Source organism: Galeopterus variegatus, unplaced genomic scaffold, assembly GCF_000696425.1.
Source record: "Galeopterus variegatus unplaced genomic scaffold, G_variegatus-3.0.2 Scaffold7646, whole genome shotgun sequence".
Lineage (NCBI taxonomy): Eukaryota > Metazoa > Chordata > Mammalia > Dermoptera > Cynocephalidae > Galeopterus > Galeopterus variegatus.
This window is the reverse complement of record NW_007733757.1, coordinates 74,524-90,083: the sequence shown is the minus strand read 5'-3', so window position 1 is coordinate 90,083 and position 15,560 is coordinate 74,524. Positions and strand designations below refer to the sequence as shown.

The 15,560-nt window shown below is 39.3% G+C and overlaps 1 protein-coding gene across 1 annotated transcript; it reads left to right on the top strand.

Moving 5' to 3' along the window:
- Nucleotides 1-2,457: 2,457 nt before the first annotated feature.
- On the top strand, nucleotides 2,458-3,033 carry LOC103607714 (T-cell ecto-ADP-ribosyltransferase 1-like; the record flags this gene model as incomplete). Its single annotated transcript, XM_008592187.1, is given in 3 exon segments — nucleotides 2,458-2,559; nucleotides 2,627-2,945; nucleotides 2,948-3,033. Coding segments are annotated over 3 exon segments (507 nt in total), but the record flags the coding sequence as incomplete, so codon positions are not given.
- Between the last annotated feature and the right edge of the window lie 12,527 nt (nucleotides 3,034-15,560).

Below are 15,560 nucleotides of genomic sequence, written 5' to 3'. Positions count from 1 at the left end.
CCCCCATCAGTTACCTGACCCATTGTTTATTGTCTCTTATTCAACCCACCCCTATGGCCTCTATGGCCTTATGACAAGGATGATCTGGAGAAGAGATATGTAGATGGGCCTCTTGGAATGGGCACAGAGTGTGAAGACAATCATGTCCCACAAAAATGCCCAACAGGGGGTATCCAATAATCAGGTGGACAAGACGATCACTTAGATGACAGTTGGCCTCTTTCCCCAGCTATCCTAGCGGCTGCTCAATGGCCCAGGTAAAGGTGTTGTGATAGAACAGATGACAGCTATGCACAAGCTTAACAATGTGTATGTCCCGTCGTCGAAGCTAATTTGAATACCACCACTGGTGAGTGTGCAACTGCCAACAGCAGAGGCCAGTACCGAGCCCTCAATATGGCACCATTCCCTGGGGAGGCTAGCCAGGCATCTGGTGGTAAACTGATTTCATAGGAACCCTTCCTTCATTGAGGACAGAAAGTGTCCTCATGGGAATAGATATAGTTTCAGATTTTATGTCCTTGGTCCCAATGCTTCTGCCAGAATCATCATTCAAAGACTTACAAAGAATACCATCATTACCACCATAAAACATTACTTCGGACCAAGAAGCTAATTTACAGAGAAAGAGGTGTGGCAATAGGCTCATACCATGGAGTTTATTAGTCTTTGGATATATATGTTATCACCTAGAAACAGCTGGCCTGAAAGAACTGTGGAATGACCAAAAGAAGGCTCAGTTATGGCACCAGCAGGAAGACTGTACCCTAACAAGTTGCAGTATATGCAACCAGCAACCAATATGAGACGCTGTTTTCTCCCCAGCTCAGATACACAAGCATAGCATAGGAAGAAAGAGGAGTGGCCCCTCTCCTGAGTACATCTAATAACCCAGTTAAAGAATATTTGCTTTCGGTCCCCACATCGTGGCCTTGGCAGGTTTATAAGTCTTAGTTCCTAAGGGAGAAAAAGCTCCCAACAGGGGAGACAGTTGTGGTCTCATCAAGTAGAGGCTGAGACAGCTCAGTTACCATTTTGGTCTCCTCATGCCACTGAACAAACAGGTAGGGATGTGAGTTACTCTACTGACCGGGATAACTAATCCTGATTATTAAGGGGAAAGTGAGTAATGGGATCTTTTCGGACAACTTGGTCCAAAGAAGCATCAAGGAGAAACTCTGATTTTGAGTTATCTCTAGTATACCAATTATTTTATTTTAAATTGACTTTACAATCCAGGGACATATGGTCTAACATGAAATGTGCAGAAATAGGAATTCCTAACCTTTGGTCTGGGTAAGGCCCATAAAGGGTCAGTCTAGCCTAGGGATCAAAACAAAAAACTATCTTTTTATGGATCACACAGGAAAGATATAAGGAGTGGAGAGACTCCGTTTATGATCACTACTTGAAATGACAAAGACTTCTGAAACAAAAGCAGTTCAGAAATGGAGTCAGAGCAGAAAGAACTCTAAGACAGCAATGAGGCTTACACAAATATTTGGTGTCATCCTCCTGGCCCCTCTACCTTTCTCGGGTTCTGTGGTGCTCCAGATTCTGGCAAAATTAAGTCAGATTGTGGTGGAAAATAGGATCACAGATTTAAAAATGGCAGTAAGAGTCTATTGTTTCAAAAAAGCTCCATACAGGAAGAAGTGGAAAACACTCACCAGGAAGAATCAGTTCCTCGACTTGCCTTGTTAAGTACATGGTTTATATCTTCCAAGGAAGAAAATAAACGGTAAAGGATGTTCTCTAGATACACTAAGTTGTGAGGCAAGTTGGATAAAACAAGCAATCATGTCATTGATAAGTTTTCTGTTGAAACTCATCTAAGATGGAAGTTGTCCAGCATGCAGGTGGAAATACACGTTGGAGTTCTGGACCTTAGAATGGTGACTGACAGTCATTAGAACAGTCATTAGCACAGAAATGATGCCCCAACAATCCACCTGATACTCAGGCCTCACTTTCATTATCTATGTGAAGTTCTTGTTTGACTAATAGACAACGTCAATTTTAGGCACAACACACCACCTTTTGATCCCAGCGTGGTGGTCAATAACACAGGTCGTGTTTCCCAGCCCTGGACCGTCATCCTACTGACAGGCACTCTTCCTTCATATCTCACAGGACAAGAGACCCCTGTGGTGGAGATATGACCAGGGTTTGTTAGAGACTGTGACCCCTAAACAGGAAGATTTCTTTTTTAATGATAAAGCTTTCTTTTTTAATGATAAATAAAAGACATAGAATTTAATTCTTCATAGGGCAATTAGTGTGTGTTCATTACACATTTCATACATGAGCTGTGTGACAGGAATATGTGAAATTTCATGCTGAACAAGAAGCCCATGCTATGGGCTCTGGTCAGCTTCCAACACACACTGGTTCCTCATTGAATAGGTCAAGGGACACTGCTCCGTGTCACAGGTAACTGGCCAGGCAGACCCAGACATGACCAATGACATGTTTCATGATCAGTATGTGGCCTGTACTGAAGAAATGAAGGAAAAGTCACCCCAGCTGCTAAAAGAGGAACCGAAAGCAAATGAACAAATTTAAACTGGATGTAAAAGGGCAGAGGAAAAATGGAAGCAAAAGACAAACAAATGAACAAAACTAGATGAAGCCTGATTTTCCCGGAACAGCTCAAGTGGCCTACACTGGGAGTCCTGCAACAGAATTAGCAGAGCTGGTAAGAGAATTCCATCAAAATTCACGTGGCTGTCAGTTCAAAGCCTTCCATTATTATCTGACAAGAGCTCTTCAGCTTTGCACTACAGGGAGCTGTTACACTGTTTGTAGAGGTTCTTGCCCCAAATTTTATTACAGTGGGGAAAAAAATGTCCAATTTGGGCAATTTGTTTTATCATCTTTGTTTCAAAATGTAGCTGTTTCTTCAACATTTCTTGTGGGGGTGGACGCTGTTGTCATTACATCCTGCTTGGGGTTCATATTAAAGCATTCTCTATCCATCCTTATGAAGATGAAGTGCTGATTACAGGGTACGAGGTTTACCAGAAAGTCACCGTAAACCAAACAGATAATACAATGCAATTTTGCTCAAATGTCCCCTAAAATGATGAGTAACTTCAATTGCTTCTGCTAAAAATCACAGAAAACAAGACAGCAATTCCAACAGCTCAGGTGAGAGTCTGGGTCTGCACTGGAGGTGGGAGTGGTGGGGCCATCACAAAATGGAAGATGGGGTGCTCTCCTACCAGAAGCCCCAGGGCGGAGAGCGATGGGCCTCCAATAACTGCTGGAGAGTGTTAGGTTCCTAAAAGGACAGGGCTGATGTCCTACAATAGAGAGCAGAGCCCAGGCCCAGAGACACGGGGCAGTTTCTTGTCCAGCCAGTTTCCCAACCTCCCTGCTGTGCAGAAAGGTCAGAAAGATCTGCCCGATGCCAGGGGAAATGAGTTATAGAAACTACTGCTGTGTCAGGGAACATAGCAAAAGGTCAGGGGGTCGCGGGGTCGCAAGACCTGGTTTCAGGCAGAAAGGTGTGGCTGCTGCAGTAACTCAGCAAGCCAGGAGGGTGTCTGAACTGAAGAGGTGGCCATGGTGGTGGAGTGGCGTCTGGGGACTGGTGCCCTCTGTGAGGTGTTCCAGGAGAAAGAGTGACAGCTGGACAGACTGGGGACTGTGACCAGAAAACACATTAGTGGACCTTGAGATTTCAAAAGTGAAGTAATTTCAAGTTCTGATTAGATTGTAGGATATTTCCATGGTCGTTTGTTCTGAAATTTCTCTGGAAATGAAAATATTCAAGGCACAGAAAACAAAAACTCAGGGTGATTCCAGGAGAACTTTCAGCTCTCACAAGGAACTTTTGTAAGCTTTTACAATTCACATCAGACCTTAATGGAAACAGGATGGTCAGGTAAATAGGCCAGGGGAGGAAAGATGCTACCTGCCATTCAGACCAAATGATTACCATCAGATACTGGTAAAGAGCTAGAATACCATATTTTGCAAAGTCATATTGGGCAGAGAATGAATTTGTTGCAAAAAAATAGGATTTCCAGAGCCAGAATACCCTCGAGGATGAAGAAAGACAAGCACAGAGGGGATCCCTCGATGGCCAGAGGAGCTCCAAGCCCAGACAGGAAAGTCCTCTCTCACAAATGGAGCAGCACCCAGGACACCAAGGGCTCTCAAAGCAGAGGACTGGCAGCTCGAAGCACGAAGACCCAGAGGTGAGGAGCTAAATTGTCCATCAGGCTTGACTGCTGCAACAATCTGACTGACACTTTCTCAGACTGGAATTTCCAGTAGAGAAGAAAAGAACTAAAGGACGATGTCCTTGGGAGCTTTTGGGTGTCACAGGAATTCCCGATAGATAAGAGGGGATTCCAGATGGAAATCCTGAGGAATGAGAGCTCCTCTGCCTGGTTTATTGATAGAAGGGTGGAGCTGGAAAGATCGCATACATCCATGTTCTGAAACATTTCCTCCCATCCCAGTCACAAGGGAAGGACTTGCATTCCCAGTTCTCCTGCCTGGTCTCTTGGTCTTGCTCCTTCCTGCTGAGCAGAGTCCTCACCTGCTTCCTGGTTTTACATTTTCTTCAGTGAAGAGCAGACATAAAAGGGAAAGGGAGGGATCTGACTACTTACCAAGGTTGCTATGGCAAATATTGGGAAGCATGAAAATAGATTATTTTCCCTGGTTCATTTTACTGCTTTTTTTTTTTCCTGCATAAAAATCCAAAGGATCTCCTAATTGAACTATAAGATTATGTGACCTATTTTCAGAATTTCTAGCTAACATAACATATAATCTGTTTAAGTCCTTCAGTATGATTAACTGTATACACTGTCAGCAATAGTATTAAATATAGGTGTAATGATCATAAATATTGTTAAGTTGAAGAAATAAATGATCTCTAATAATTTTTCCTCTTCTGTAACTTTAGAGAATTCTATATAGGCTGTGCTAGTTCCTGGCTAGTGTCTTCCTCAGATTTACCTGATCCTTGAGCTGGACACAGTAATGACAGCTCAGGTGACAGACTTTTCACAGCTTTTTTGATGCCCTGAAAGGCGAGGTAAATGCTGAGAATCATCCTAGACCAAGGTATCTTGACCTTGGCACTACTGACATTTCAGACTGGATAATTCTTTATCATGGGGTCTGTCTTGTGCTTTGCAGGGTATTTGGCAGCATCCCTGTTCTCTACGCACCAGATGCCAGTAGCATCTCTGACCCTCTCACCAAATGGTGACAACCAAAACTGTCTCCAGACATTGCAAATGTCCTCTTTTGTCAAAATCGCCCCTACCTGAGAACCACTGTCTTAGACAAATTCATCTTCCTTCCCCACTAGGTAGATACTTGGTCACAAAGTCCTGTAGAATCCATCTTCTTGAATTATCTATCAAATCTATTCTCTCTTCTCTGTCTCCAGTGTTCCAGGTCTCCTAGGGAAATCCACAGGTGCGTTCCTAAGGTTTGCATGGAACCAGGAAGGAGCCTATCCGAGTCTGAGGCTGCAGTAGCTGAAGGCGGCCACTGGGTGGTGGCCATGCAGCATCAACTCCGGATCCCAGACTAGCGCTGAGACAGGACACTGTGTTGTCCTAGAAGCAGCTGGTTATGACTCAGCCCAGGCCAAGTCAGTAACATTAGGCGCTGTCGATCTACAGAGTACTTCTTGTGTGCTAAGCACTGCAGAAGGTACTTTAGCCATAATAATAAGAATCATAGTTAACCTTCATTGAGCATTTACTCCATGCCAAACACTGGGTTCTAGGCATCATGTGGATTATCTCCTTAAATTCTCACAATAATCCTAAGAAATGGATATATTCATTTATTATCTCATTTTATAGATAAGCAAACAGAGGTACAGAAAGTTAAGAAACTTGAAAAAATTAACACTTAATGCTTTAAAATTCTGAACAAATTCATTTAACTATTGAACACCTTACTATGTCAGGCACTCTCGTAGGTGCAAACTGGTATTTTAAACCCAATATTATAGGAGAGAAAGCATAGTTCAGAATGTGAGAGTTATACTGCAAGTCTGCACAGCTTGCCAAGTCAGTATTTTAACTCAGGGCTACGTGTCTGATTCCAGCACCTCCCACTACATCCATATTAGAACACAGAGAAAGGGACCCCCCAAGCTGTGCCTCCTCCTGACCTGTCTCTCCACTGGTCTGCTCCACAACAGGACTCTGGTGTGCATTTACTGTGTGTCAAGCACTGTTCTGGGCATCTGAAGGTGAACAAGACAGACCCAGACCTTGCTTTCATGGAGCCCACAGTAGAAGGCAGGGGGTAGGGGAGGGGGAAGGGGAGAGGAAGACAGCTGTTCAAATAACTCATTCCAGAAATTATTGAATACAGTTGTGCTGAGTGCTGGAAAAGAGAAGGACAGGACAGGAAGTTGTAAAATCATTTCAGGAGAAGCCAGACTTGTGTGAGAAGTCAGGACAGGCTTCCATGGGGAAGGGACATTTAGGGTGAGAGTTTAAAGTTGAATAGCAGTTAATTGAGCAGTGAGTCAGAAAAGAACTGTCTACCCTAGGGATAAAAAGACCTGAAGGTTGGGAAAGAACTTGGCTCTAACAGTCAAAACGAAGGGTAGTAAGCAAGGGATAAATAACAAAAATCCTAATTCACAGAGGCGAACACAACTAATGTTTTCACATATCTCGTTCTAACCATTTTTAGTGACAAGCATGGACTCTGGAACCAGACAGCTTAGGTGTGAATTCTAGCTCCACCATGTATTGGTTGTGTGATGCTGGGCAAGATCCACCTTCTGTGAGCTTCCCTTTCGCCATCTGTAAAATGGGAGGAAAATCACCCCATGCTTTGAGGCTGTCATGAAAATTAACTGAGTTAATATACATAAAACACTTAGCAGAGCATCTAGTACATGGTAAGTACTGTCTAACTATTAGTTATTACTATTATTATACAGTTTGGTACATTAAAAATTATATTCTACTCTCTTTGCTTTATAAGCAAGCATCTCCCCATGTCATTAAAAGCTTCTTTGTAAATGCACACTGTGTGTGAGCATGTTTGTTTGTAAGAGCATGGAGGAAAGACAAATAGCTCTCAGAGTGGTGATGTGGTAAGCTCAGAGAGGAGGGGAGGGGAGGACTTTATTCACTTTTCCAGGGTACAACTTTTTATTGCTCCTCTGGGAAAAACAACAAAAAGAACAAATCAACCTTAAGACACTTCACCAAAGAAGAGATGAGTGGCAAGGGGCTGGCCAGTTAGCTCAGCTGGTTAGAGCATGGTGTTATAATACCAAGGTCAAGGGTTTAGATCCCTGTACCAACCAGCTGCAAAAAATAAATAATTAAAAATTTCAAAAAAGCTTTAATGAGCAATTATGAACACACATGAAACAAATGGAATGTCTCAGCAAAGAGATAAAAGGTATAGAGAAGAACCAAATGGAAGTTTTAGAACTGGAAACTGTAATAACCGAAATAAAATCACTCGGTGGATGGGCTCAACTGCAGGATGAGGAGACAGAAAAAAATAATTAGTGAACTGGAAAATAAAACATAAGATATGACCCAGATTGAACAACGATGAGAAAATAGACTGAAAAAAGTATTCACATAGCCTTAGGGGCCCGTGAGATTATAGTAAAAGATGAAATATTCATGTCGTGGAGTCCCAGGAGAAAAGAAAGAGGGTTGGGCTAAAAAATACTTGAAGAAATAATGGTTGAAAAATTTCCAAATTTGGCAAGAGACATAAACCTACAGAGTTAATAAGCTGAGCAAACCCCACTCAGGGTAAATCCAAAGAAATCCACATCAAGACACATTAAAGCCAAACTTCTGAAAACTAAAGAGAAAAAAAAAAAAATCTTGAAAGCATCCAGAAAGAAATGACATTTTACTCATGGGGAAAAAACAATTCAAATGACCACAGATTTCTCATCAGAAACAATGGAAAGAAGAAACAGGCACATTTTTTAAGTGATTAAAAAAAATTTTTTTTTTTAACTGTCAACCCAGAATCTTATATCCAGTGAAAATATTCTTCAAGAATGAAGGAGAATTCAAGACATTCATGAATCAAAGAGAATTTGTCCCCAGAAGATCTAGCCTAAAAGAATGGCTAAAGAAAATTCTCTAAACAGAAAGGAAACAGTAAAAGAGGGAATCTTGTGACATCATAAAGGAAGAAGAAACATGGTAAAGAAAAATATGGGTAAATAAATACAAATGTATTTTCTCCTCTTGAGTTTTCTAAATTATGTTTGATAGTTGCAGCAAAAATTGTTACACTGTTTGTATGGTCCTAAATGCATAGAGACGAAATATTTAAGATAGTTATATCATAAATGGGGAGGTAGGTGGATTTAAAAGGACATACAATTTCTATACTAGATTCAAACTGGTAAAATGGTAACATAGCAGACTGTGATTAGTTATATATGTACATATGTCTGTAATATCTAGAGCAATCACTTAAAAAGCTATACCTTTTTATATAAAAATCTATATTTTTATAAAGTACATAAAAATGATATACACTCAAAAATACTATACGTAAATAAAAACAGAACTCTAAAAATGTTCTAGTAACCCACAGGAAGGCAGGAAAAAGAAAACAGGGAAATAAACAAAAAAAACAGAAAACAAGAAATAAGATGGCAGAATTAAACCTTAACATATCAATAAATACATTAAATTTAAATGGCTTAAATATACCAATTAAAATACAGAAATTGGCAGACTACATTCAGAACTATTACCTGATGATATGCTGACTACAAGAAATTAACCTTAAATACAATAATATAGGCAGATTGGAAGTAAAAGGATAGAAAAAAGATTTATCATGAACACATTAATCAAAAGAAAGCAGGAGTGGGCCGGCCTGGTGGCGCACTGGATAAGTGCGCCGCTTGGGAAGCGCGGCGGCGCTCTCGCCCGAGGGTTCGGATCCCACATACAGACCGGTTCCCGCTCACTGGCTGAGTGAGGCGCGGGAGCAACGCCGAGGGTTGCGGTCCCGTTGCCGGTCCCCGGTCCGGTGCGGGGGCAACACTGAGGGTTGTGATCCGTTGCCGGACACGGAAAAAGACAAAAAAAAAAAAAAAAAAAAAAAAAAAAAAAAAAAAAAAAAAAAGAAAGAAAGCAGGAGTGACTATCTTAAAAGCAGATAAAGTAGACTTCAGAGCAGAGAAAATTACTATAGACTGAGAGGGACGGGGCATCCTACAATACAGCTGATGAGTATTCTTCAAAACTCTCAAGGTAATAAAAAACAAGGATAGTCTGAGAAAATATCACAGCCAAGAGGAGCCTAATGAGACATTACAACTAAATATATTGTGGTGTCCTGGATGGGATCCTGGAACAGAAAAAGGTCATTAAGTAAAAATTAAGGAAATCTTAATAAACTATGGACTTTAGTTCATAATAATGTATCAATATTGGTTCATTAATTGTAACAAATGCACCATATTAATGTAAAATGTTCATAATAGGAGAAATTTTGTGCGGAGGATATATGGGAAATCCCTGCACTGCTCAATTTTTCTGTAAATCAAAAACTGTTCTTAAAAAAGTCTATTAATTTTTAAAAAGTAACAAGTTATCTCTGGATATTAAGAAAAATGATGGCCAACATAAAAGTAACCAATAAAAAATGCTAAAATATTGCCACTATCTTATCAAGTTGAATGTTCATGTACCTTAAGACAAAGTGATTGTATTCCTAGGTATTTTCCAGAATTCAGGTACAAGAACGTTGTAGAAGTGAAATCCTAGAAATAAACAAATGTCCATCAACAGGAGAATGAATAAGTAAATCACTGTGATGCTTTAGGTTATGTGTCAACTTGACTAGGCCATGGGGTGCCCAAATATTTGGTCAAACATTATTCTGGGTGTTTCTGTGAGGGTGTTTCTAGATGAGATTAACATTTAAATCAGTAGACTCAGTAAAACAGATTGTTTTCCTTAATGTTGGTGGGCCTCATTTAATCAGTTGAAGGCCCAAATAGAATAAAAAAGCTAATCCCCTCCCAAGTCAGAGAGAATTCTTTCCTGCCTGAATGTCTTTGAGCTGGGACATCAGGTTTTCCCTGCCTTCACACTTAAAGTGAAACATCAGCTTCCTGTGTCTTAAGCCTGCCAGCTTTCAGACAAGAACTACACCACTGGCTTTCCTTGTTCTCAGACCTTTGGACTCAGACTGAAACTAAACCACTGGTTCTCCTGGGTCTCCAGCCTGCTGACTAATTCTGCAGACTTTGGAACTTCCCCACCTCCATAATTACATGAGCCGAATTTCTTGTAATAAACCATCTCTATATACACACACATCCTATCAGTTCTGTTTCTCTAGAAACCCTGACTAATACAGTCACAATATGCCAAGTCAGACAAAGACATTTCAAAAAGGGAAAATTACGGGCCCACACCATTCATGAATATAGACATAAAAAATTCTTAAAATATTAGCAAATCTAATCCAAGAGTGTGTAAAAAAGCAATCACACTATTGCTTAGTTGAATTTAACCCAGGTATGCAAAGCTGGTTTAATATTAGAAAATCCACAAATGTAAATCCTTGTATTAACTGATTAAAAAAGAAAAAAAAAAACATAATGTCAGTTGATTTAGAAAAATCCTCTGATAAAATTCAACTCTCAATCATGAGAAGTACTTATGGAAAATTAAGGAGAGAAAAACCCACAGCCCAATAAAGAGCACGTATTTTTTTTAAAAAACACCCAGAGAAACCTCATCCTATGTGGGGAAACTTTGGAAACATTCCTTTGGAGTCAGGAAAGGTACACAATCACCACTATCAGCACTTTTATTTAATATGGTATTGGAGATTCTAATCGGTACATTACAACAAAGGAAAAGGATATTAGGGTCAAAGTATCAGAAAAGAGAACATAAAAAGGCCATTGTTTGAAAATAAATGCAAACAAATTACAGATAAATTATTGGGAATATTTATATCTGGTTGTAGATATAAGATTATCAAGTCAGTTTTATTTCTATATACCAGCAGCAAACAGCCAGAAAATATAATTAAAATTAAAAATAATACAGGTGTATCAGAGAATATCAAGTCCCTAGGAATAAATCTATGAGAAGGTCTTCAAGACCTTGATAGGGAAAATTGTAAAAACATCAACTTTCCCAACTTGATCTGACAGTTTGATGTGATGCTAATAAATATCTCAACAGAGTTTCCATGGAACTTGATAAGATTTTCAAAAAATTTATATGGAAGAGTCAAGGGCCAGAATTAGCTAGGGCATTTCTGTAGCTGAAAGAAAGAGAAGGTGATATTTGGGGAGAGAGAGGAGGAGAGAACCAAAGGTCCACAAAGTGTCCATTCCCAAGTGCCCTGAGGAGCTTCTCCCAGCTGGCCAAAGTAGTGGACTTCCAGGTTAGAAACCAAGGTAATACTTTCCTTTGTGGTGTGGAAAAACGCAATACTAATTTTATTTTATTAGAAGAATGAAGTTGGGGAAGGAGATAAAGAGGTCAGAAGTAATGTAATTCTACCCCAAATTGGGAGCATACAGCCAAACATCAAATGGGTCAAAAACTTCTGCCTGTGGTTTCTATCTGCTGTTTGGAGTTAAGGTTTGCTAGCTGTCTATCTGTCAAAACCTTTGTGTAACTAAGTGTGGGAGAGAGATATAGGCAAAGCTTTCAGGATTTATAAAAGGACCAACTCAGAACACCATAAAAAAGAAAATAATTTAAATTTCACTCATAAGTCCAAGCATCCCTATGCAAAAACTATTTTTATTTCCCCATGTTTCTTTACAATCGTAATTTCTCTATATAAATATAGGCCCATAACTTTTTGCATAGTCATCAGTTTAAAGACTACATAATATTTATCCACTGACTGTTCCTCTGGTTTCTGATTTTTATCACTGTTATAAAGAAGGCTCTAGGGGCCGGCCCGGTGGCGCACTGGATAGCGCGCCGCTTGGGAAGCGCGGCGGCGCTCCCGTCCGAGGGTTCGGATCCCACATACAGACCGGCTCCCGCTCACTGGCTGAGCGACGTGCGGGAGCAACACCGAGGGTTGCGATCCCGTTGCCGGTCCCCGGTCCGGTACGGGGGCAACACTGAGGGTTGCGATCCGTTGCCGGACACGGAAAAAAGACAAAAGACAAAAAAAAAAGAAGGCTCTATAAATATCTTGTGCAATCATGTTCTCTATCATCTCAGAACAAGGAAGGGTTAGAAAGATATGAGGAATATGCAAGGTTTCTAATCATTGCCTTTTCTCTCTTCCAAATATTCAAGAAGAGGCTCTACCTATTTCTCAACCTCTAATGATGCTCTCTCCCTACTGTTTACTTAATGTTATCTGTGTAAGTATAATTCCAGTTTCTAGAGTAAATACTGATCAAGCAGAGTCATTAAGCAGCTCCAGCCTAATAGTCATTGATGAAACAAACATTAATCTAGCATTAATCATGTGACAGAATACTAAAGAGGGTCCCTCCCAGGCAAATCTCTGAATGACTTAAGGTAGAGAATATTTCCTAAACTTTTGTCTGTAATTATTTGTGTTGAGCTAATGACAGACTCCTATTTCAAAAGTTAAATCTTGGGAGAAATAAGCCAAAATCTTGTAAGCCACCTCTTCTTATGGAATAGCTTTGAGAGAGCAAGACCAGAGACTAAGATTCTTCTTTAATGGGAAGAGTAGCAGGAATGATAGATGGAGTGTGTGGCAGAGGATTCCACAAAATACCTGAGCCCTGGTCACATGCTGGGCCTAAGGTGACTGAAATCACACCTATTCCATTTGAAGAAGTCAACCCTTTGAACCAACCCTTCTCCCCTGGCTTTTCCAGGGCAAGGAAGTTGAGGCTCATGCAGCTGAACCAGGAACAGGAATAGCGATTGACATGCACTGACCCTAGGGGAAGATGTCTGCATTTGGCCAGCTATTTACTGGTTCACATCAAGGTACACCCCAAATAAATAATCCCAGTACATGTATCCAGATTAGCTGCTTATGGCTTATCTTAAATATAAACAGATGACAAAGATAACCAGACATTTGAGGAAAGCCTGCAAGATAAAAGAGAACAACCAAGATAAAAGAACAACATGTTACATAAAACAAAGAAACTGGTGGGTGTTATTAATAATGGGGGAGGCTGTGCATGTGGGAGAGGCATGAGGTCTATGGGATATCTGTTACCTTCCTCTCAACTTTTCTGTGAACCTAAAATTGCTCTAAAAAAACCACGAAGTCTTTAAAACATTGGGGGGGGGGTGAGGGAGAGGAACAATCAGAAGCCATGAATGAGGTCTTGGATATTAAAAATAACTGCCAAGTTTTTAATGAGTTCAATAGAAGAGCAGAAGATAAATTCATGTGAGTCTCCCAAGAGGTAGAACAAAGACAAGAAATCAGAAAATACGAGAGAAAGATAATAGAAATAGAGGATCAATCCCAAAAGAACAACATCTATTAAAAATATCTTCATTTTTTTATTGAAACATAATTGATTACACATATTTGTGGGGCACAGAGTTGAATATCAATACATGTGTACAATGTGTGATGATCAAATCAGGATAATAAGTATATTCATCACTGCAAGATGTAATCATTTCTTTGTGTTGAGGACATTCGCTCTCCTCTCGTCTAGCCATTGGATAACTCAGTAAGTTAATGTCAATTATAGATGTCTAGCTTGACTGTACATCATTAGAACTTATCTTTCCTAACTGTTTTGTGTCTATAAACCAAGTTCTCACTATCCCTCCTCTCCCTCCCCTTTCCTGCCTCTAGTAACTATAGTTATGTTCTCTCTTTCTTAAAGTTCAACTTATTATTATGGCGGTTCTTTTTCTTTCTTTCTTTCTTTCTTTCTTTCTTTCTTTCTTTCTTTCTTTCTTTCTTTCTTTCTTTCTTTCTTTCTTTCTTTCTTTCTTTCTTTCTTTTCTTTCTTTTCTTTCTTTTCTTTCTTTTCTTTCTTTTCTTTCTTTTCTTTCTTTTCTTTCTTTTCTTTCTTTTCTTTCTTTTCTTTCTTTTCTTTCTTTTCTTTCTTTTCTTTCTTTTCTTTCTTTTCTTTCTTTTCTTTCTTTTCTTTCTTTTCTTTCTTTTCTTTCTTTTCTTTCTTTTCTTTCTTTTCTTTCTTTTCTTTCTTTTCTTTCTTTTCTTTCTTTTCTTTCTTTTCTTTCTTTTCTTTCTTTTCTTTCTTTTCTTTCTTTTCTTTCTTTTCTTTCTTTCCTTCTTCTTTCCTTCTTTCTTTCTTTCTTTCTTTCATTAATTTTTTTAGCTCTCACTTATGAGTGAGGACAAGCAGTATTTCTCTTTCTGTGCCTGGCTAATTTCACTTAACATAATTTTCTCCGAGCTCATTCATGCTGCTACAAAGGGCATAATTTCATTCTTTTTTTATGGCTGAGTAGTATTCCATTGTGTATATATGCCACATTTTCTTTATCCCATCATCCACCGATGGACATTTAGGTTGGTTCCTGTCTGGACTGTTAAAAATAGAGCTGCAATAAACATGGGAGTGTAGGTATCCTTTCAACATGATGATTTCCAATACTTTCACTATTAGTCTATGTAGGTCTTTACAGGTCAAGTGAGTTTCTTGTTAGCAGCATGTAATTGAGTCTAATTTTTTAATCCATTTAACCAGTCTATGTCTTTTGAGTGGGGAATTCAAACCATTTACATTTAGGGTCATTATTGAAAAGTATTGTCTCACTCCTGGCCTTTTATTGATTTTTTTAAATGGTTCTTTTATATATCCCTTGTTCCTTTCTTTCCCTTTTATTTTTCGTCTTCAGTGTTTGTTGGTTTTTTGTAATGGTAATACAAAAGTTTCTTTCTCTTTCTCATTTGTATATCTGCTCTACTGATAGGTTTTGTTCTTTTTTATGTATTCATAATGGTGATTACCATTTTTTTGGATTCCAGAGGCAGGACTCCCTTGAGGATTTCTTGTAGAGCTGGTGAAATCCTGCAGTTTTTGTCTGGGAAGTACACTATATCTCCTTCATTTCTGAAGGATAGCTTTGCAGAGTATGGTATTCTTGGCTGGCAGCTTTTTTTTCACAGTACTTTGAGTACATTATCCCATTTTTCTCTTGGCCCATAAGGTTTCTGCTGAGAAATCTGCTGTTAGTCTGATGGGGACTCCCTTATAGGTGACTTGACATTTTTCTCCTGCTGTCTTTAGGATTCTCTCTTTGTCTTTGTCTTTTAACAGTTTGACTACAGTGTGTCTTAGAGAGGACCTTTTTAGGTTAAATCTGTTTGAGGATCTTCAAGCCTCTTGGATTTGGAAGTTCATATCTCTTCCAATATCTGGGAATTTTTCCACTATTATTTCACTGAACAGGTTTTCAATGCCTTTTCTTTTCTCTTCCCCTTCTGGAACACCCATAATTCAGATATTCATATCCTTAAGGTTATCTGATACAAAACCTGTAGGTTTTCTTCTTTTTTCAAAATTTTTTTTTTTTTTTTTTTTTTACCAGGGGGGTCCACCTGGGTTATTTCAAAAAGCCTGTCTTCAGGATCAGAAATTCTTTCTTCCA